Source organism: Symphodus melops (genome assembly GCF_947650265.1).
Source record: "Symphodus melops genome assembly, chromosome: 16".
NCBI lineage: Eukaryota > Metazoa > Chordata > Actinopteri > Labriformes > Labridae > Symphodus > Symphodus melops.
In genome coordinates, this window is record NC_136706.1 from 7,116,054 (window position 1) to 7,140,598 (window position 24,545).

Here is a 24,545-nt window from a genome sequence, read left to right on the forward strand (position 1 = left end):
TAAATCGCAACAATCCGTTCAAAGTGAGATCAATAATCCCATTCTGTTCTGAAATCGACACAACTGCAGCAGAAAATACATTTCAAACAAGCTCAGTGGCAGTTATTGGGAAACTTTTAAAATCACATTCATAACTTACACTTATATGGATGTTCAGATTTGACTGACACTGTCAGGACAGTATTATTTGAAATAAATGTGTCTTATTGAGGTTCCAGTGTGAAGTAGGGTTGACCTGCTGGACTGTATAACATTAAGCGATGGCTGTTATGTGGCTGAGGTGAGGGTGCGGGGGATTTGTTAGAAACACAGGTCAATCTGGGAAAGGGTAACGATTAATACCCCTACGGCTAAATTAACACCTATTGGAGTGTGTTAACAAAAACTAAATGTATAATCTTCTTAAAATGTAGAATTTGATGCAAATCTTTTTTATGGGATTGAACTTCAGAACCTAATAATGTCCACAATGAAATATCTAAATATCTCTGCATGTAGGAAATTGTGTGCCTGCAGTAAAAGATTTAAAAAGGAAAACTTACTGAGGGTACATCATAACTGTTCAATGACAACATTTTTTAATTAAAAATGTGATTCAATACGAATCATTGCCAGCCTTGTCTCAGCCTCTCAGAACTGTGAGGATGCCTGTGGAGCCTTTCTGGAGGATTTGGCATGCAAATGGATTTTAACAAAGCAGTAAAGTTGATAAATGTGTCTTGTCAATTAGAACTGGAATTCTGGTCATGTTAGAAAGGTTATTATTGAATTGAAAAAAATTCCAAGATGCCTTTGAAAACTTACATCCTCTGAACAAATTACTAGATAAATCAAAAGTCCCTTTCAGCTTTTGCATCTACAATGCTCTAAATCATTATGGGGGCGAATATTCTTCTGATCTGGTCTCCTTTGATACTTTGAACATGACATCTTAGACATAAAAGAAAGCTTTAAACTGGTTCTACTTGCACCTGGCCAACGTCATTTTGCTTCTCTATCTGAGATAAAAGCAAAATGCTTAATTAAAAGGACGTCCAGGTGGCGTACAGGGAAAAGCACCAGTCTTCACCTGCAGAGCAGGGTTCAAATGCTGGCAGCTGTGCTTCTGCCCCATCAGCCCAGCTCACAATCTTTGCAGGCAGGATGCCAGAGAAGGGTCATAGTTTGTGTCGTGACTGACTACACCTTCCCCTCGTAAACAAGGGAGTGAGCAATGACAAGAAGTGCAGAGCATGAACAAACTCGACCTGACATGAGTCCATCTAGGGGATTAAACTGTTCCTACTCATCACCTCTGCAGTCACTTACTGTGTCCGTTAGCAAGAGGTTCCTGTTGTGGCTGTGTCTTTTTAGGAGAGTGGGCCTCCAGCTCTTTCAGCTGCTGCACTAGCAGGGCCAGGTGCTGCAGCAGATCCCTGTTCTGTAGCAGAAGCTGGTGGACGCGGGCCTGAGCCTCCATGCGAGCCGCTGTCTCTGCTGCCATCTGATCCTTCAGGAGCTGCACCTGGAGTGGACGCAAATGCTAGATGAGTTTGTTTGACTGAGGAGATTTTTTAGTTTTCTTCCAAAAGATGAAGTTATGGTAATGTTTATCAGACTATTTTTTTAATGCTTGTGTCTGATTTATTCATCTAAATCATCAAGTTATTTCATCCTAGTCCAAATCTATAAACCCTTGTCAAAGACTAACAATAATAAATGCTATGGCCTTTAAAGTAGATCATCCAATTGTCCTGGCGGTACAATTAAACACAAGAAAAAAGAAAATAAATATTAAGTAAATATGCTGAGGTGTTGTCAAAAAAAGATGCTTAATTAACCTGGCAATGCTTTAGTACGAATCTTCATTTTTATATCTGAACTGCTTGTGTTCTGTTTTGTTGCACTTTCCATTTCTATGTTGGTGCTGCCCCCTAGTGGAAATCATTGGTCAAAGTAAAACTGTGCAACCAATTATATTGTTAATAATTCATGTCATATTGGATGAGGTAAATCAACAACATGAGCCAGGATTAATCTGTCAGATTCAGGTAGAATTACTGAAATTGAACTCAGTCAGAGTAAACTGGAAAAATAATTGGTACAAGCTGCTGGCTTTAACTGAAAGCAGCTGAGGAGCTATTGATGTACCGTGATTAACATATGGATTATTTAAATTCCCTCTCTTCAGACACCATAGATATTAAATAAAATCAATCAATCTTTATTTATAGCATCAATTCTTAACAGGTGTTATCTCAAGACAAAAAAAATTGAACATTAAAGAGACCAGAGACTATAACATTAATCTCATCAATTTCCTATTACTTTAGTTGAAACAATTAACTGACTGACAGAACCAGAATCATTATAAAGATTTGGTTTCAATAAAAAAATAAAAATAAAGTGCAACAAAATTTCCTGGCTCCAACCAGTTTCTACCGAGATTATTGATGGTAAAGATAAAGATTTCCTATTTGGCTAAACAAACCTTTTTTTTTTTTTTTTAAGATTTCACAGAGCAATTAATCAAAAACACTTCTGATATTGATCAAATCTGAGCTCGTATTGAATGCGTACCACGACAGAAGGTTAAATGATTCTTTACAGTTTCTTCTTAATGTCGTTATATCTACAATCTTCACGCTGAATATGACAGTCTGTGTCTGTTTCTCACCTGTGCGACAGCCACCTGCGTGTGCTGCTGTTGCTGCTGTAACTGCTGCTGAAGAAGCTGCAGGAAATGCTGCGATGCCAGAGGGGTGAGAGATGGAGAGCAAGGGCTGCCGGGAGTGACACCTTGGGATGTCACAGTGAAGAGGGACCGTCGATCTAAGTCCTGACCATAGACAAACACACAGAGCAAAGAATATATGATACGGATGACAGCGAAATGGAAGTTAACACAATGCAGTGCAACCTCAAATCGATATAAAAACCTTAAAGTTCAAAGTTTGTGCGATAGATAAGATTGGATTTTTACTTCATAGAAGACGCTATATCTAGAGCTTGGACACCAGAGATGAAACCATTAAACAAACTAGCAGAACTGAAACCCCCCAGCCATCTGAAGTCCTGAGACCAGGACTGTGACCTACTGATCTGGAGTAACTGGATCCCACAGTAACACCTCACAAGAGCCCTTGACTCATCAAAATATTCACTATTTTCATCAGATCTCATCTCTGCCAGTGCTCATCCTCCTTTAACTTTAAGAGGACCTTATCTCTGGATCAAACATCCATCTAAAGCAGCATTTCTCTTCCAATTATGTGTTTCTATCTTCAGGAATATCAGCAATCACAAAGACAGATTCAAAGTGTGTTTGATTTTAGATTGGCTTCAGACATAATCTATGGTACTTTCAAGTCATGCATAAGCAAAACCAAATTTAAACATGTACATCACAAAGAATTGCTCCAGCTGTGGTGCTGATTTACAACTTCTGGTACAGCACAATACACAGACTATTGTAATGTCCACATCACACCACTAGGAGGAGACATTGCACACCGCAAATTACAGCACTGAATCTTTGAGGGGCTTCTCCTTCAGATTATTAGCTTCCCTAAATACTTTTTTTTTTTTTTAAGTACCAAAAGCTATGATTTCTTCCTCATAACATATACATCAAAAAACTATATTTAAGGGAGAACTTTTTGTCCTCACTCTATGCCCTGAACGCCTGCTCTAGCACAACGTAACTGCGGTTGAGCAGGTTACTATCTCCCAGGAGAAGTCCTGAAGGAAAAACACCCCGTTTCCTGTCTAAGCCTGGTGTTCCATTGGGACATCAGAGGCAAAAAAACAAAACAAAGGTTGATATTGATGGAGGGAGGGAAAAAGAGAGAGTAAACAAACCAAGTCCAGAAAAGAGTACATCTCAGACTGGCTTATAGTTGCTTTCGAATAAGTGAAATGCACCATCTGCGTCTCTGTATTTCCTGTCAAAAGCAAAGGCAAATATTTCTCTGTCAGTTTAATCAAAATGTGATGACATCCGTGGCCTGGATCAGGATGCAGCCACAAAGTCCTGTAGAAGTTGAGTAGCTAAGTTTGTAGCAGCGTTTAGAAAACTTGAAACTTCTGATTTTAATGGTAACAGAGTACAAGATTTGCATGAACTTCAGTTTTCCCTGAATAGTTATTCCTTGCAGAAGTTTTGACTTTGTCACATACAACAGAGAGTCTTTGTCTGTTCATTCTTTGTGTATGTAAGCGATAAGATTTGCTCCAAGCCGCAGTAAAGGTCAAGAGGCGGTTTGATGTAAGCACGTTGCTGCTAGAAGTGGATACATGTACGGAACCAACATTCCTACCTTGTATATCACTGTCAGCTGGCCCAATAGTTTTGTTAGATAATGTCAGACTGTATAAACAGATAAACTTCTTGGTTCCTACCTAATAGTTAGGACAATGGATAAGATTCAGTAATCAGGGGGGAGAGGGTGGGGGATCATTTAGGGAATGGGGCCACAGGTCGGATTAGAACTCCCCCCCGCATCAATGAGTGCACCCTTGGGTCTACTTCTTAAATAACATTTGGGAAACACGTGTCTCAACCATTAAAAAAAACAACAAAAAAACAACAACACAATATTCTGACATTTTGAAGACAAAAACAAAAACATATAAACAGGTTAAAGTAAAACAAAACAAAAAAATGGTTTGGGTGTAAGTTTGCCATCTAATATGAATGACTAAATTAGAACATTTAAACTTCTACATAAGAACTTCTTTATTTTTTCTGTACGTGATCTCTTTCTGTTCTTCTCTTTTTTCCTTCCCTCGTCTCTTCTCTTATCTCCATGGAGCAGATGTTCATGAACCCCTCAATGGGATTATGGTGGCGTTTTTCAGAAAATCAAAGAGAACAGACTGGGGGTTTTTGGGATTAGGTGGCCCCCTTTCAGAGCCAGCAGGAATATTCAAGTTCCCTCAATCCAATCCCACTCTCTCTCTCTCTCTCTCTTTTAGCAGCCTTCTAAACACTGACTCTCCCACACTGTATTTAGTGACGAATCCAAATGAACATATCATGACAAACCAGAGCCAACACGTGTGCATCTTTTCATGCTGTCACTGTCAAAACATTCAGAAAGATAATCACTGTTGCCTAACTTCATGCACGTTTTAAATTGTGATACACTTCTTAAGTGCAGAGAAAATGAAATGTAGTCTCTGTAGATCGTGTGAGAGTCTCAGGTGAATTTACACCTACAGTATCTGCTGCCAGCTTAAGATTGCAGCAGTTGATGATCTGGTCAGGTACTGCAGTAGATGACAAAGCACTTTACTGTGCTTTCTAAGTTCAATGAGCCGTTTGGCAGGAGATTGCCTGGATAATAGCATCAGAACACCACTAAAGCTAAAGCAATGAATCAAAGCAGAGGCAAAGTCCTGCTCCAGATTCAAGGCAAGAGAGTTCTGGGGCAAAGCATCCTGCAATCACTCGAATGTGGATGCTGCTGCGAACACATCCCCTACTGCTTCTGTCATGAATAAAAGAGGAGCAGTCACCGAACAGAAACTGTCACGAGAATTGACTGTTCATGATGAGAGTGGTGACTGTGTGACTATTCACTTCAGTTTTGTTGATGTAGGGTTTTATCAGTTCAAAGAGCCTGAAAGGAATTCAGCCAAGAAGAGAATGCTAAGTAGTGAGAAAAAAACACATCTTTCTAATTGTGAGAAATAGAAAAGTAGATCAACAAGTAAATGTAATTTGTGTTTTCTTTTTTCTGCATCCACACATAGAGCCCCATTGATGTAATGTACACCAGTATCATTGGGCTTATACTGGCTTATCAGAGATGAACCAGTATTTAGGTATGCTATTCCCAATGTTTGCTAATATACATATTGATTAATTTCTCTGTTGCTAGCAGACGATTCATCCTTATCTCTGTTTTTCTCAGCTTTTCTGTTTTTCTCAGTTTTTCTGAGAGAAGGAACAAAATGATTAACAATGTATCAAATGTTAAATAAAGTTGTTTGTATAAGAGAAAAATATTCCAAGTACCTTTGCATTACTATTTTTGGAAAAAAAAAGTCATGTGCACTTAGCACCCAAAGACAACGTAAAGTGTCTCTGATCACCTTGATTGAGGCCTGGAAGCAGCAGGGTGCTGTTCCAAGTTGTGATTTGAGCACAGAGTAAAAGAGTAAAGAGCTCTGAATCAATGATGCTGTTTTCTCAGGAAATGCTTATTATTATTATTAGTTACCATAACTTGAATTAAAACATTTAGAAACACAGGGCTATTTGGCTTTAAACTCTGAGACAGAATTTTATTAAGTACGGTATATCAAGAACAATCAGAATACTTACTAACACCTGCTTGAGCTCAGCACTACAATGTATGTGTGTGTGTGTGTGTGTGTGTGTGTGTGTGTGTGTGTGTGTGTATGTGTGTCTTACTATGATGGTCTGTCCAGGTTTGACCACGTGCAGTTCAGCCAGACTCTGCAGGATTTCACTGACTGCTTTTTCACACAGTGAGCTGCCAACTGAGGGATCGGCCACTTCGTTTTTGCTCTGCTCCTCTTCCTCCCCCTGTTCTGCTCCTGTCAGTTTACGACCTTTATGAACCACAAGGAGACAAAAAGCAGAACTCTGTCACGGCCTTTGGGGTTAAAGATAGTTTACACATTTGTTTGAGTTTTGTCCCGGTTTGTGTTTGGATTCAGAAAAACCTTCTATGAGCACTTTAGAGTTTAACGTTATCTTAAACACCAAAATTACATTGTGTGATTCATATTGTGGCTTATCATTTCATTTGTAATGACACACTTTTGTTTTAGTGTTAGTTTAAAATGCGTCTGTCATAAATTTGAAGCTTAATATCGGATTAAAAACAAAACTCAAACAAATATTGGCTGTCTACATTTAGAACACCAAAACCAAAAGGTTTTCTCTACTTTAAACACACAGTGTTTTACACTCCCTGAACGTCACACATTTATACATCAGTGGTCTTGACATTGAGTGACACCTCAGTAAACGCGTGGATCAAGATTAGATTCATGTTGTCGTGTAAATCTGAGTTGTTGCTGTTGATCAGTGTCATGATTTGCAGGACTCGAAAAAGGTCATGGTTTTAACGTGGCTTTAAAAAGGAGTGTAATCACACTCAACATGCAAGGTTGAGATTTAGCTTTAACAAACAAAGTTACTTGATATAAAAATTCAGTCCCCTGTTTTTTAACAGTATTCATATAATAACTAAAACGTGGGTTTTTATCTTCTTGTAGTTCAATGTTTGAAATGAAACGCACAGGAGCCTTTCATCCAGGCCTCACCATTACTGCTGGACTCCTCTGTGGACTTGTCACTTTCTCCGTCCGCCTGGCCGTCAGCATCCTGCTCAGCATGCTCCAGACTGAGCTTATGGCACACTTCAAAGGCCTGACCTACTGTCCGCACAATGCGCATCGCCTGCGTCTGACAGGGGAGGGACACACAGAGAAGCGCGAGTGTGAGATCAAAGGTCAATGTGTAGAGGAGAAGTATTCGATGATATGCAAACGCCACAGCGAGTGATTTCACTGTTCACTTTCCCCTGTCTGCTTGAGGAAGAGTAAATCAGTGAGATCACTTGCCGTCGATAGACTGAAAACATGCACGCCCTCAGTTTTTGTTGGCACACAGTTGAATACCCACGGCTCAGAGACTAATCATATCACTTCTATGGAACATTTCTCATTACGGCTGACTGACAATAACAGATGTGTGAGCCAAGACAGCAGCAACTTGCAACAATTGCAGCCATACAGCTTAAAGCATTGCTCTCTGCAATGTGTGATGTCATTTTGTCCATGTGGGCATTTAGTCTGCATTCAGTGCAGGGCTATACTGTAGATCTGCAGTGCTCAGCTGATGGATATTAAAGCAAGTGGATATTGAGTTTTAGACCAGAACCTTTTTGAATGAGCTAACGAAAAACATGAAATTAGTTTCTGAGAAAAAAAAAAAAGAGAAAAAGGGAAAACATCTGGAGTGAAAAATGAAGCCCATGACTTTGACTTCAGCCTGCAATGTTTGTCATCGTTTACTATTCGCCGAGATTAGAGGGAGAAACCTAATCTACGTGATGTAATGTAGCACGACTGATGCAGCTGTAGCTGGTCAAATTGATATCCCCTCCACACTTCTGATTGGTTTCTCCCAGTATGCATGATAATCGTTTCATTTTCACTTTTCTTTCTGTTTTAAATAGGGACTCTCAGGGCTGATGAAACATAAGCAGAGCAGCCAAGTTGAGCATGAAGCCTATTCCCCAGAAACGTGACATTTAATATTTAGCAGTTCTGTATCCGCAGTTAAATGTTAAGGGAATAGTTTAACATCTTGGGAGTGAGATGTCCTCCCATTAAATATGAAGCTACAGAAGGGAGCTACATAAGCTTAGCATGAAGATGGAAGAAGGATGAAAGATGTGTTCATTAGAGAGTCGACTAGGTCCTGGTACTGCATCAGGATTTGTTTTCAGCTTTGGACAGAGCCAGGGGAGCTATTAGAAAAAGCTACAAAGAAAAAAAAAAACAGGCTTATACCTTCTTCTTTGACTTGAAGACATTACATCTGAATGAATTACTGGACCCATCTCTTGCGATGTAGCTAAAAATCTTTAGGTCCTGGGAGTCATGAGACACGTAGAAAATCCTGTAAAACACGACATATAAACACAAGTCAAACAAGTCTTAAAAAAAAGGAAAAAGATCCAACACTTTGTTCAACATCACTTCCTCCACAATGACATTTGACTTGAAAGTGCCAACCTAAAGCAGAAAAAAGGATTCAAACATAAAATATTTACAGAATAATATGGATAGAAATAAATGCCACTGCTCTGCTGTATTCTCTCTCTGTTCATGTGTTTTGTCCTTTACAACAGCCCTGACACACACGCACTCCGACCATTTTTCCAGCACCACTATTACACACTAGAGCGTCCCTGTGGGGATCCAGGCAATATAAATAGGACAATTCACAAGTTAGAATCAGTTACTTCAAAGTGTACTGTATATCTCAACTGCACAAACGCTTCCACAGTCACTAACTCACACACAACAGCATGTATAATTGAGTTGAATACCCATGGTTCCCTTCATTGGATGCCTTCTTGCTTAGTGAAAGTGCTTTACGGCCTTGCTCTTCACTTGGCAGGTTGCACCATTTTGACACTTTAAGCTTTAATTGCTGGGAGCTGTCAAACAGTAACTGACAGCTTCACGGGCCCGTTGAGGATACGCACTATGCAAACAGGGAGGTTGGTGGAACGCTGAGGCTGTATAGAATACAATATCCCAGGGCAACAGAAAAAAACTAACTAAAAATGCTGCTGTCTAGATGATTGAAAAAAAAAAACTTGAGTAGGATGCATCACCTGGAAAAAAAAAATCACATATTCAAAAGTACACTTACATATGCTCAAACTACTACATGTGCAAGCTATAGATTATTCATTGCACTGAATTATGATTGTAAATGCATTTGGCACATACAGTACCCTACACGTATGCCCATTAGCCCTGAATGCTAAAGCACATGGGATGTCATCCAAAGAAAATGCAAGCTTTATTCCACAGAGGAAGAGTTAAAGGATCTAATTTCCACTGACACACAAACAGAATGTCCACTTTAAGCCAACATGAACATACAGAGGCTTAGGAACAGAATGGGGCCAAGATATGTCAGTTCATTCACCCTACATGTAGGTGTACAAAAGCAATTGGAAAAAAAGTGAAATCTTTTTTTTTTTCTCCATAGTGTTAAGAAATGCATGATTCATAGGTTTGAGAGGTACGACTGACCTGTATATGGGATCTTGCATGATCAGCATCTTGCTCTCGTCCCATGTCCACTCTTTTCTCTGCGTGTAAGACAAGTTATTGAGATGGAGCACGAAAAAGACACCATACATCACAAAAGTTTCTAACAATAAATAAGCAAAAGAAGGTGCTTTTTTTTTTTTACCTTCTGTTTCTTCCTCAGCAGCACCTTCACCCCGTCCACAGACACCACAATGCTGACCTTCTTCTTCTTGATGTTCTTGGCCTTGAATTCATACTGGGGAAATAAAGAACAAGGGTTTCATCAGAACTGTAGAATGTCATATTGACAGTAGCTTTTGTTTCTATCATTAACTACGTAACACTAAACTGTGGAGTTGCTTGTTTCAGATATGCAGAGTTGTTTGCATAGAACATAGAACCCACATTTACACACCAGTCAGCCTCTTTAATGCAGAGAGTGTATGTCCTGCTTTGCATTTTTTTTCTGTTTTTAAAAAAAAGGGTATTTAATGGAACAATCCGTCAGCCTTAAAACATCATCTGCAGCATACTTAATTTATTGGAATCTTTAATATCTTGGCAGCTCACAATAAGAGTCTACTGAATTTCTGTCTACAAGCCAACTAAAGGAACTCAAAAAGCTCTGTGATCAGAGTGAAGGGAGACAGGACAAAGTTGGATGACAAAAATGTGTAAACAACAAAGGCTGCCAAACTTTTCCTTCAATTTACTGATAACCAACTTCCATGCTAATTATGCAAATCCTATTTGATCATATACAGCTGAACGCTAATAACACTGGATACGTATTATGTTCTGAGTTCAAAACCAAAATGGTCAAAATATAAATCACTACCGCTAAATAAAAAGCAAAAACATGAATGCAAAAAGCCCAGGACAAAAGTGTGTTTTTGAGAAGTACACAACAGCTGTGTCTGCACTCAGTTACTAAAATGTTTCCACCTTGTCAGCTGGTCCGGTTCTCAGCTGAGGACCTCAGCAAGTCCGACCTGTCGACTCACATCAGTGTCACTTTAAAACATGAAACAGGGTTTAACCCTTATTCGCTCCCAGCTGTCAGGATCTGTACGAGGAGACTGTTCGGCCACAGCTGTCTATCGTGTTACAAACTGCTGGTGTTTGACTTTTGAGACAATGATGAATTTATAATGTGCCCAAATCAAACTCAGATACATGGGAAGTCATTTGTAGAGAAAAAGAGCTGTCTGTCTTGACTGTTGAACAATTCAGTTTTAATACGCCAGACATTTCTGAAATATTAGATTTTACATGTAGATAAGTAATCTGATAAATGTTGAGTTAGCTTAGCTTAGCATAGAGAAATTTCTGAATATTTAAATTCAAATAAGGTCATATTGATTGTCTTGCTAAAAGATGAGAGGATTAATACCATTCTTATATACCTGTTGATTAAAAAATTGAAGGAGGCAGTTAGCTTAGCATTAGTACTAGCAACAGAGGGCAAAAGCTGCCTTGGTGAAGAAGTCTAGACGTTTGATCCTTTTTAAGATCACCCGTTATTATTTCTGACAGCAAGGCTAACTATTTCCTCCTCCAAGCAGTCTTTATGCAAAGCTAACAGTCTCCTCACTGTAGCTTTACAGTTAACATAGAGAAGAGAGATGGGTATCCATCTTCTCATTTGCTGACCTAAAAACAGTCCATTAAATGCACTTTTGAGACAGATGACTGACAATCTAAAACCAGGATTTCTAACAACGATAAATATCCATGATGCTGTTTAAAACATTCCACCAAAATAACATGATATGGCAAAAGTCAACTGCCATGGGCACTTACAGAGGAAAGACAAGGGAGCATGTGGTTTTAAAAAAAAGAAAATAATGAAATAAATTCTGGTATGGAGGCAACTAAGGCAAGAGTAAGAAGACAAAGATATAAAAAGAAGAAGGTGAGCAGATAGGAGGAGACAGAGGGAGAGGAGCTGAGGAGACAGCTGTTTATGTAAGGACCTCCTGCAAACTGTGACCTTTTATTGCAGCAACAAAACCCTCATCACCAGTCTTCCATTAATCAGCCGAGCATTGTTCAACACGTTTCTAAAATATTTGGGCTCTTTTGCAGCTCGGATGTGTCGTCCTCGTCTGTGAATGTCTGCAAAGACTGACAGTAATGTCATGACGTCAATGACGCAATACTTTGTCACACTGGCTTCCATGTTTCCCATACCTTCTCTCATGCTAATTGTCTGCTTGTGTCTGTTTGAAATGTCCTGCTCTGCCTTGCCCCGGATCCATGGTGATTAAAGATTCAGCCTCTAATTATACGGAACCGAGTCCTGAGAGAGCTGATTAAATGGAGAATAGGTTTAGAGAGCGAGTGCAGGAAACACACCACGGAGACAGACAGAGAGGAATGGGGAAATGCTCGGGCTGCAAAGTGAAGTAGAATGAGATGAAAGGAAAGTGTCCAAACAAGGAACCAAAACCCAGCTACTGAACTCCATTTATCTCGATCAGTAGACTTATGGACCTTGTGCAAAATTCACTGATGTTGTGAAAACATTATCTGCTCTGGGGCCAAAAAAGACAAAAGGCAATTCAGGAAATACTAATTAAGGAGGAAAGGAATCATGAATTCAGGGCACAAAGCTGCCAAACATGCAGCTCTTAGGCAAACCAAAGCAAAAAGGCCAAGAAAATAGAAACTAAATGCAGCGCTCCAAGCTCGACAGATCAATTAAACATGTTAATTTAGCTGGTTAAGAAAAGAGCTCTGGTTTCTGTAACTAATTTCCCCTTTCATGAAAGCTCTCTTACCCTTAAATCAAAGGGTATCAAACTTGATTTTGAACCAAAGCCACAAAACCAGAAAACCATTGACAAAGTATTTCTGCATTTAAGATAGTCTGAAGGAGTTTGGCTGCAATTTCTTGACGGATTAATTCATTTACAGGCACATCTCTTACAAAATAGGTTTAGTTACTTTAAAACCTTTTCCATACTTGAGATAATAAAAATTACAACGATTGTATCTTTTTAAAACCGGGGGTACCAAAAGTACCAAACAAGTATCAAACATTTTTGACAACTTAGTTATCTGTTAGATGTTATTCAACATACCAGTTAAGATTAAACATAGGTTAAACTTAATCATAATAATAATAAGGACAAAGGCAGTTTTGGATGATCAGCCAAGAAGACTGAGCTCCAGCTCAGCGAGAACATTTGTAGTTTAAATGTTTCAGCCCTAAGTTGTGATGTCCTTATCTGCCTGCTACACCATATTTCACCACGCTCCTTGTTGCGTAAATGTATTAGTGACGGACAACACATGGAAGTCAGGATTGTTGTTGGCTTTTCCATGAAGTGAAGATGTTGAGCGCCTCTAGCTCTTCTTCTACCAGAGCTCGGTGTGAGCAGGCAGAAGGATTGAAACTACACTCCACAAGCACTTGAAGCTTTTTGGATATAACTGGGGGAAAAAAACTCCAGTCAGCTACCCTGACAAGTGAAATCTTAACTTGTTGGAAATCCTTGTGATAACCAGCAGTCTATCAGCTAGCTAACAATATAGCTTTAGTTAACCCTCACAAAACTAAAGCTCTGCTTGCTTGCCAACATGCCACTTCTTCTAGCTATAGAAAAAAACCTTACGGCAGTTCCCAGAATGCAAGATGAAGGCGTAAAAAAAGAAAGAAAAAGAAGCCCATAAACCAATCAATGTCCATATCCATACAGTTCAGGAAGACTATAAACTCTTATCTCAATATTGAGAGAATGTTAGCTGGCAAGCTAACAACGTTAGCTAACTGAAGATTCCAAAAATGAGTACGTTTTGGAGAGCAGGACAACATGCCCTAACACGTACCTTCTTATCTCAAACACCTTCCTATGTCCTCAAACATATCTGTGTGGAAGGAAATAACACACTGCTCTTCTATTATTCACAGTTTATGAATAATGGCATTCTGGTGTAGTAAAAATGGGATTTTACAACTTCATTTAAAGTATGAAATTTTTATATTTTCCTTGCTTTAGTGCTAAGTGGCTTGAAATATTTAAGCTTTTAATGCACTTGGTTTGGTTTTCCCGTTAACCAGCAGAGAAACAATTTAAAGCTCCTGATTCAGATTCCACAGAGTGTCAACGTGTCAGGTTCAAAGTCTTTCAGACGCGTTACATGTGGCTAACGTGTACTTCTCAAAGATGTCTCTTTACACTTTAAAATGAAGCATCAGTCTGAGTGTTGCAGTGCTACAGTTACACTCCGGATTCAGAGTGAGGGTGTTTATTTCAAATCTTTCTCAGTCGGGATGTTTGAATTACAGCTGACAGACTCGTCAGTCTTTCCAGACAGCAGAACAAATTTCAGTCAGAGGTCCTCTGCAATCTATTATAAAAGTGTCACATAGAATAGTGATGGCTGTTACTATGTGCATGAAATGAAAAAGGGAAAGCTCAGCTATACCAAGATTAATCAATTCTGCTGCTTCAAAACAGACCAAATGTTTTAAAAGTTCAAATCAGAAGAGACACTAGGCCTTTCACTCGTATTAATACTATCAGAGAAACCCGAGGCAGAGGACACAGCGAGACATTTTCAGAGCAATCAGTGTAACAAACTGTGACCAAAGCTCGCTTTAACTCCTTTATACTCTAAAGTCATTAAGAACCTAAAGTCACAGCCTATAAATCTGTTCAACCTTTATGTTAAATAGACCCAATATCATTTCCTCATAGTTAGTCATGGTTATCAGTGGATGACTTAAACTGACTTTCTCCTTTTTTCACTTCATTAAGGTCGACATTTCAGTGATATCAAAGTTAAACTACTGGACACATGAAATTCATGTTCCACAGAGGATGAAAAGCTTTTACTTTTGTTCTCGCCACTTTATCAATTTCATATTCATGTTCATACTTTGCTAACTAACAACTACCCCTTCTTTTTTTTGCAATTTGATTGGCCCATGTTGTTTTACATTTAGTAACATCTTCAAGTCTTATTATTCTCTCTGATTGGCTGGTTTGCATTGGAAGTCAAATAGAGAGATCAGGATTAGCAAAATCAAACTTCTCACAGGAGCTTTACTTCAGCTCTTGAGTAAAGCTTATTTCACTTTAATGAACATTTTGTAAATCTAGTAGTGCAGTGTAGTCTCATAGCTGTGTCATGACTGTAACTACACTGCACTCCAAATACTGTTTTGATGAGTGTGCATAAAGAAATACAATACATTATCAATGCTAGAAGACAGTTAGCTTAGTGTAGCATTGGGACTAAAAAGAAGTGGAAGCTCTTAGCATCCTGTAGCTCTGTCCAATGATACCACAAATACCGACCTGAACCTTTAAAACTAACCAATCACAATGGCGTACCTATTATTATTGCGTCTGTACAATGAACAGAGCTTGAAAATATGAAGTTGAGGTTTGACGTGGAAACGTGAGATTTTAAAAGTTTTTATCTGGACAAAACCAGACAAGCTTCTTCTTCTTGCGGCTAGTTTTTTATGCTAAGCCCAGATGAGACTGATATTGATTTTCCCAAACAGATCCTGAGATACAGATCAGAATCTATCCTTGCCCACAAAGCATGAGGGATAAGGAGGCTTAAGTCGAACACTAACTGTAGAGGACGTCCCGGAGGACAGGATACACAAGAGTAAACTCTAGTGTTATGATGTTGATGGCCTCTTTCCTGTTGGGAACTTAGCTCCCAGACATTATTAAGAAGTAACTCTGCTGCAGATGTTGTAAATTAACCTCCTTCAAGGCTCCAAAAGGCCTCCAACATCTTAATGAAAATCCTTCTGTTGAGGTTTTTTAGTTACATTAAAGCCAACATTGGAACATAATGTATTCCCTCTCTCTGTTGATACAAAGTTTTAGAGTAAAGAAATGAGCAAATACAGGTTTTGTCAGCCATATCGTGGAATAGGAAAATTTGGGCAATCCCCCCTCACTTCCCTCCTTCATTGTGAAAAGCAGTGGAATGTGGGGTGCATTGTGGGTTGTTGATGCTCCCTGTAGTACCACTGAATCCATACAGGGGTACACAATAGCCTCTATAGATGGTAACTTAGCAACCCCTTCATTACAATTCTCAGGATTTGGGGTCTCCCAAGGAATTTCCCTGCTTTTTCACAATTTGGTACACAAAGACGAGACTGTTGGGAGCACAACTGAGCTGGGAAACACAACAGCTGCCTGACAGCATGGCCTTTAACATCAAAAACAATTCTTAGAAATCCAAGTAGCTGGAAACAGTGAGAAGTTAAATGAGCACTTTGATTTTATTTTAACTCAACTCTTTTTTTTGGAGGAAATAAGTTTTGGCAGTGAAGCAGCAGCTCTGCACGATATCCTGTTAATTTAACATAGCTTTAATTACTGTTGCCCAGCTTGTCCCTCTTCCTGTGAGGTGTTTTCAGACAGGCCTCTGAGCCTCGCGGCAAAACAGGGAGGACGGAGTGACTCCCATGACGCTGAAGAAGAGGCCGAACCTCTGGAGTGAACTGGCACACCACATCATTAGTCAGCAGGAGTGTGATAAGGGGGCCAATCACCTCAAGAGTCGCTGCAGACGATGACCTTGGCCTACATCAGAGAGGGAGGAGAGTTTGTGTTTGTGCAGGCAGCAGTGTTGTTATGTGTAAAAATAATGAAAGGAAGAACAAGATACAAGAAGAAGACGGGTAGATATAATTAAAAAATGACGTGTTTCTGCTTGCATTGAGATGCCTGCTGGTGCCCGTCTGTGCCTGCGTGAGTAGTTTTTCGCCTGAGTGCAGATATTATGGATTGGACGCCAGCGTGTTGGCAGCCTCCACTGAGCAGCAGCGGTCTGCTCCTGTGGGAGAAAGGGCGCTAACAGGAAACAGCTCGCCTAAAGGGCTGTTAAAGAGAGGCCCCTGCATGACAGTGCAATAGAGTTTCATGTTTCATTCAAAATTGGAACTTAGGGTGCATAATAACTTATTTTATAGTGAAACATTTCTTTCTCACTTGAGTAATGATTTAAGGGCTTTATTCAGTTGAGTGTGTTTTTTCACAATTATTCATTCCCCTTGAACTTCCCCCCATCTCTTCTTATTTTTTAATTGGGGTTTGTAATAGATTAACACAAAAATAGTCCATTGTTTTGAAAGTCGGTGGTGGGATCTAACAATGTTATTCAAAAACTGCAACACTGTGATACCCCTGACTGCGATCAGAAGCAAGCTAGTGTCCAATTGTCTTCAGGAAAACTTTTGCATTAAACAGGTTTTAGTTTCTGGAATACATTTACTTTTTATTAAACAGTAAAATGCCAAGATGCTTTATCAGTCCAAGGGATGTGCACATTTAAGATGCACTCTCAGTCAGAGAATGAGAAATGAGAAGGTTTTTGGAGGCCAATAATTAATTTTATTAAATTGCGTAATTACTTATCACATTTTATGCACTATCAGCAGCATTTGTCGTACTAGTATCAGTATTGGAACCACTGTTTTTTTTCCAGATCAAATCTTGGATCACAGTTAAGCATCCACAGCTGGCAGTGGCCATGTACCAGATCCATCTGGAAGCTGCAGCTGTGACTTTAAAGATAGATGACTTTCATTACTCTGCGATTGTGTTTATAGTGCCTGACAGACAAAGCTGATCAGTCCTCCATAACTGTGTTAGTAATGGTCTGAAGGAATGAAGCAGAGCCCCTGAACAGATGTGCTAAAACTGATTCATAACCATTATGCCTTCAAGGTCATCGAGAAAATTCGCCACGGGTGAAGACATTACACTTGATATGTGCTGAGCCAACCCGCACCTTTGGAGAGGAATCAAGTCCACTCAAAGGGGGCTTGTCAGAGGAAACAGCTAAGCCCCAGTGTGGGCCCAGACAGACACTCCGCGAGTGTTGGCGCCCTTGCAGTGAGAATGGACCCACGGCTGAGTGACTCGCTGACAGGCACAGTGAGAGGACAGCCAGTCCCAGAGCGCTGACGGTAGCTACTCAGGGTTAGTCACATGAGACGGGGAGGAAATACGAAGAGAACAACCTGAGCATGCCAAGCACACTTTCTCAATGAGATACAGGCAGAGGGTGCACAAGGATACACACTTACCACATCATACATGTTCACACAGGGAGAATGCTAAACTAGAATTCATGCTCCACCATGTTCTTACAGCTATGATCACATACGTTACAGAACTCCAGTGATGTAACTCACAGTTTAAAAAGAAATGTCTAAAAGTCTTAAAAAATGGAGGTAAATCAGAGCTACACCTGCAGACTCTACACAGTGACACATCCTAATCCTCCTTCAAGTCACTGCATTAAGAGACTGTGGCAGATTCCCCTTGAAATGCAAATCTGAGAGACGAGTAGCTCCACTGCAACTCTTTCACACATACGTCCTTGCATGATGTCCTGTGACCCAGTGTGCCAATTCAGCAGGTAGTTGTCGAGATTGCTCCCAGCGAGCAGGTGGACATGTTGATTTTGCCGTTTACATTTCGAAGGTTTTATCCGCTCTATAAGAAGACGTTGTACCACGAGTCTCAGAACCAGTGAGACGGTGATATAGCCTCGAACTATCCTGCACAATCAGTGTAGATGAGAGTGTAGGTTTGGAATTGACTTTTAGCAGAGTAGTGGAGGTTTTGTAATTTAACTTATAAAACAAGAGATTAATGGATGTCTATAGTTGCAGGGGTTTTTTTCAAAGTCAAAGAAGAAGTTGGAATAGTTCTACCAATTCTTAATTTGTTAAATAAACGTTCATCTTATTTTTTAAAGTGGAGACTTTAAAGGGAATCTTTGATTTAAAAAAATGTAATTAATCAGATAAAAATGTTCAACAATTGATTAAGGGTTTGTAGATCTGTGAAAATTAATTTGGAATTGGAGTTTGGAGTTTGTGATTTTATCTTGTGTGCTGTGATAAAAAATGGCGTTGTCTCTTATCTCTGCTGGACTTTTGAGATTCAGTCGCCAAACATAATAAACATCGTCTCATAGTACAAACGACGATACTTCTTGACATGAACAACTTACGCTGTCATAATAAAAGACAGGAAATGTACACTCTCAGCCTGCTGCAGTCAAACATGCAAATTCTCTTTGGAGCTTGTAAATAGTTTCAGGTCATTTCCTAAAGTGCTTCCCTGGCTCCACATGCGCGGCTGACGGTGTATTATTTTGGATTCCAACCGAGGATATAAAAGAAGTCTTTTTGGCTTCTGTTAGAATATCTCGAGTGTTCTGGTATTTTCTAACAGGTGAAACAAAACGGTCAATTCACAGACATACAGGCAGGTTATTGGTTAAGATCTGGGCTAACAGAGCATCCTGCAGTAAACGGCACAGGAACGATTGTGATACAGAGATGCTGAGTGCGACTCTGTCCGATGCAGTAGTCTGGCAAAGCAGCAGCCGAAGTAATAGGATTACCCGGACGAACGCTGTCAGATCACAGGCCTTAAAATCCCAGCACCCAGTGAGGAGGGGGGGGGCAACAAGAACCGATATGCATTCAATGTAAAAACATAGTTTGTGCTGTTATATTGAGCAGCAGAGGCTCTGCACTGAAGGAAGGTTTGGGTAAAAACATGTTTCAGTAGTTCTTTAATAAATCATTGAACATGTAAAAGTACTTAATAGCTGGAAAGACACCAATTAATTAACAAGTTAATAAGCAGAGACCTATTTGGTGACTTCTTTCAACGCTTGTTTCAGTCATTTTCTCAGGGGAATTCAATGATATCAAGAGAATGGCTACAGCAGTAATCTTCGGATTATTCTGGCAATAAATGAAGGAATCGGATAACACATATTTCAGTGGTCAGACATTTAGTTTTACATTCAATTCCAGTTTTATCAATAAACAAAATGATGTCTTTAGGAACCTTAACTGGCTAAAAGACAAGCATTAATGAAGGGACACAGTGTGACAGGCGGGGATATGGTCCTCCATAGGAATCAGTTGTTGGTAATCTGAGTGACAGTCACATTTGCCTTGTCATCTGGACGATGGAGAATACATGATCTTGTTAGTGGGTGTGTGGATGGCAGTCCTGGGTCTTTAAGATGAGCAGCAGCAGTTTGCACACATCATTTATCCAATTAGAGTTTACCAGGGCTCGACTGTTGATTCCCCAATGGTCTATTGTGGAAAACATAATCCTAGAGACCCAAGACAACAAGAATCCTCTAAACTCTACGGGTGTAAAGATTCCACAATCTGAATCAGAGACCCATCTTAATATTAAAGATCTTTTTCTCTGTTTATATATCCGTTAACCATAACTTACCTTGGGAATATCCAGGAATGTAGACTGTCCTGCAAAAAGCTTCTTTGAATCTAGGGAACAAGGTTTTCACGTGTATGCGTGTACACTGCAATCAGCCTGAAATACGACCCCAAATTTAACGTGAGTCGTACAAATGAAAAAAACAGGTCTTAATCCAGCTATTTAGTAAATTAAGTGAAAATGGGAAACATAAATGTGCGATGACAGAACACAGAGTAGCCTTAAACTGATATGAAGAATATCCACAATAAAAGAAAAACAGGCTGATAAATAATAAAGTAGGTGATGAACTATTTAGTAAGACAATGAGAGGTTTAAGGCCAAATGAAACTGCCTGATTAAGCACGTTAACCCTGTTTAAGGGGGTAAACATGGGGTGTGAATCAGAGGCACCATCTGTGCCTCACATGCAAACACGGCCAAAAAGCTCCCCAGAAGAAGCTTCAAGAGTGTGTGTGTGAGCTTTCATAAAGCTCAGTCATGAGTAGCTTAAATCCCTGTCTGAGAGGACTGAGACAGCTCCTCTTACAGCAGTGGGTCGGGCAAAGTGTGTCACCACATGGCACTGATTGATGATGGTCATTTTCACTCTATTAGCTGCTGTCTGCACTATCCCCCCCTCCTGGCTTACGGCTTCCTACCATGTGTCAAGGTAAATATACATTACACCAAAAGACAGTCGTTTAAATCGTGGTTCAAAATATCAAAGAAGCGTGTCAGAGTCTAGTGGCCCTCTTACTGAGGCTCTGCGAGTCACACTGAGGAGTGCACTTTAATAGACTAGAGGCAATCAAATAATCAAAAGCACTGAATTTCCCTTTGTGAAGAGTCAAAGGACTTAGTGGGGACGAGCAGTGTTTGGTATATGACGTGATAACCAAATGATCACCGTATTGTCTTTGGGATATATTACCCAGAACCAAGACAATCAATCGACAACTTCCCTTAAGAGACTGCACCATGTTGTTCAGCATGTCGTTGAGCCATGGCTGCCAGTTTAAGCTCGCTGTGTAGCATGCTAACCATTGCCGAACACAAACCACTGCTGAGGTCATTGGACATGTTATACCATTCCATTGTTTTTTAGCCATAAGTAATACATTTGCATGCCACTTGGATGGTAAACAAATACTTATATTTATTAGAAATAAACCTGAAGTGGACATTGTCATGCATGAAGTGTTTTTCAATATCTGAAATTAATAAGGTTAACACCAAAATGCCTTTATAGACTACAACTTATCTGAGCAACAGATAATGTGATACAGTTAAAGGATACGACACTATTGGATAAAAGTTAGTGACTGGCTCAACCAATCAGGCGAGATAGAAATTCGTCCGAACAGTAAGCGGAGCAGATGCATCTGCCAAATGAAACAAAACATGACTTTACTGGTTACCAAGCTACCTAAGGGGGACTTGAATGTCAAAATCAAATTTCACATCAATAAGTGAATATTGAGAATCTTTCATGGCAATCAGTTCAGCAATGGTTGATACGTTTCTGTCTGATTAAAAATGATGGATCAAAAATGTAAAATGCCAGGCCGTTTGTTTCTTACATAGGTGTCCAACTCCTGTTTTTTAAGAAGGGAAAATCCAGCGTTTAGCAGTAGGTGTTATGGTGTAGTTGTAAGAGAGACAATCTGACAGAGAGATAAGAGAGAGATCTGAGAAATGTTCAGGCTGAATCAGAACATGAAACAAAGAGAAAAAAAAAAGATGACATCCAATTGGGATGAAATAATTCAAAGAGCGCTGAAGATAGCTTGAAAAAAAAAAAAAAAGCAGAGTTTGGGAAATTGAGATTCTGTTCCGAAAATATGCTAATGCCTCCAGTGCATATGATTAGACGGCTTATGGGTTGTCTCCGCTCTCATTACTCATTCAGCTTTTCTGCCCTGATGGGTTGATGTATGTGGCGATAACAATGATTGCAGCAAAAACTGTTTCCCAAACTTTCTCTGTAGAGCCGGGTGTTATATAAACAGTCCAAATTGTAAATCACACAGCACAATTCCTTCCAGTTTTATTAATAACCAAAACATTTATCAGAAAACCTTAACTGGCTAAATGACAAGCATTAATGAAGGGACACAGTGTGACAGGCGGGGATATGGTCCTCCATAGGAATCAGTTGTTGGTAATCTGAGTGACAGTCACATTTGCCTTGTCATCTGGACGATGGAGAATACATGATCTTGTTAGTGGGTGTGTGGATGGCAGTCCTGGGTCTTTAAGATGAGCAGCAGCAGTTTGCACACATCATTTATCCAATTAGAGTTTACCAGGGCTCGACTGTTGATTTTCCAATGGTCTATAGTGGAAAACATAATCCTAGAGACCCAAGACAACAAGAATCCTCTAAACTCTACGGGTGTAAAGATTCCACAATCTGAATCAGAGACCCATCTTAACGATATAGATACAATTGAATCAGTTTAGGAGCTCTGGATCAATATAAAAGAACCCTGAACAGGTCAATAACCTGATGTTTACTTTATCAAGTGGTTCGCTGGGGCATTTTTTTTTTTACTGGTTCTCAGCTTGCTGCACTCAGTGTCTTCCATCTGAGACTCAGGTTTGACCTTTTACCTCTCCTGAGAGTAAGCTCCCGTTGCTTGCCAGTGATTTATAGTTCTCCATAGATTTATTTTGCTAAAGTCTTTCATCAAGTAGCACTGCTGGAAGACGCTTCGAATCTGGTGAGACACCATGCTAAAATGCTACGATTAGCAAACAGCGGCCTAAACACAGCCAAATATTCAGCACTTTCTACTCTCACAAGCCACAAAAGTCACAGCATGCATAGCATCTGGATCTCTTTGAAACAAAGAAATAAAGTGAAACACAATACATTCAGGATATGGGTATTCTTTAACAGAATGAGAAGCTCAATCTTACAATAAGCGCAGTGACCATCAGATTGGTTTGATCAATTTAGTGGTGGAGAAAAAAACCCCGTATTATTTCATTATATAGTTAGGAGGGGGGCAAGTTGCCAGCACAGATATTATTTATGACAACCCACAGATAGACCAATAAACTGTGTATTAAAGCGAGGTTGCATTCCTTGATGTTTGTATATTTATCATGCTTCATATTTTGGTGCAATAATGAACAATGTAACCACAAACCGCATAGTTTTTCCTCATATCATGCAGCATTGTGGATGTGTTCCCCATATTTCTGTTTGGCAAACATAAACGTGCCAAACTCACATTGCAACCAAAGATTTTGTTTGAAAACCTTCATACGCAATTCCCTTTTTGTCACATGACCCTTCCAGTAAATCGGAATCCACGCTTTCACAATAACTTTAGCGTGTCTTGATTTGAAAAGCATGATGCTCCTTCATTAAAAAAGCTATTAGACCGTACCAAAAACTCAGGAAACGTTGCAGCTAAAAATGTCTGATGTTGACAGCAGGAAAGTGAGTAACGGTTTAACGTCAACTTGACAGAGCTTTTTAAACCCCGTCTTCCTCCTGCGTGTTTAAACGAACACACAGACAAGAGCAGAGGAACGCGGTGCAGATGTCGCTACAAGGAACGAGACATGAAGGTGGTGAGACAAAAAGAGAGTCGGAGTGCAGGGAGGAGACCTTGAAACAAGCGAGACTTTTTCATGTAGCACGCTGGAACAAGATGAGAGTGAGATGAATGTGCACGCACACACCTATACACAATCACCAAGCGCGCACGCACACACACACACACACACACACACAGACACAACTCCGAATATCATTTAGAAGTAGGGCAGCCTATTTGCCAGCTCAAAAGCCTGCAGCACTTTTCTCAATCATTATCCAACAATGATACCATAACACAATAGGCCTAGTTTATCTGCTTACTCATGCTAAGAAAGAGCTCCTGCAGGCACGGAAGCTCCTGACACAACTTTTAACATAATATGGGAAAGAGTTTATGGCTAAATATGGACAAATATTGTGATTTCATAACTAACAAATACAAAAACACCTTTCAGCTTCCCAGTTGATGTGACATATGAATAAGGAAGTTATTGTCTGTTTCGGTGCACAGTAATCTCCTATAGTTTAGATAAATACATCATTGTGTAGTAGGTTCATTTCAGGCTTTTCATGTCATAAATTGAAGTTGATTTTGATTGGCTGAAGAAACATCTCAAAATCTGGTAGGCTTGACTCTTAACAGATTTAAAAGTAGCTACATTCAGAACTTGTTCCAAAATGGGTACATACGTTTTTTTTTTCTCCCCCCATTGCAACATATTGCAAAGGCTCCTATTCCTCTGTCCCATCATTTTACACATAAAAAGGACTTTTCTTGCCTTCCACCTTTCATATTGTATTCTTTGGAAATCCACAAATGGACACCAGGATACACCCACAAACACACAGTACTAACAGTACCCACCCTATCGCCCACACGTCCAGCCCCTGGTCTGTTGACTTTAGCTTTGTTTGTGCTTGGGATTGAGGACAGGAAGCTTTAAAAGGGG

At 39.7% G+C, this 24,545-nt stretch overlaps 1 protein-coding gene across 1 annotated transcript in view; it reads right to left on the reverse strand.

The window, feature by feature from the left end:
- LOC306836506 (carboxyl-terminal PDZ ligand of neuronal nitric oxide synthase protein) overlaps window positions 1–24,545 on the reverse strand; it is a 47,895-nt gene that overhangs the window by 12,038 nt on the left and 11,312 nt on the right. The window contains exons 3-9 of the mRNA XM_079363625.1: window positions 9,959–10,051; window positions 9,796–9,854; window positions 8,536–8,644; window positions 7,282–7,423; window positions 6,401–6,561; window positions 2,657–2,818; window positions 1,309–1,504 (exon numbers count right to left, since the gene is read on the reverse strand). Coding sequence (XP_079219751.1) covers window positions 1,309–1,504; window positions 2,657–2,818; window positions 6,401–6,561; window positions 7,282–7,423; window positions 8,536–8,644; window positions 9,796–9,854; window positions 9,959–10,051 — 922 coding nt within the window. The remainder of the gene's footprint in view (window positions 1–1,308; window positions 1,505–2,656; window positions 2,819–6,400; window positions 6,562–7,281; window positions 7,424–8,535; window positions 8,645–9,795; window positions 9,855–9,958; window positions 10,052–24,545) is intronic.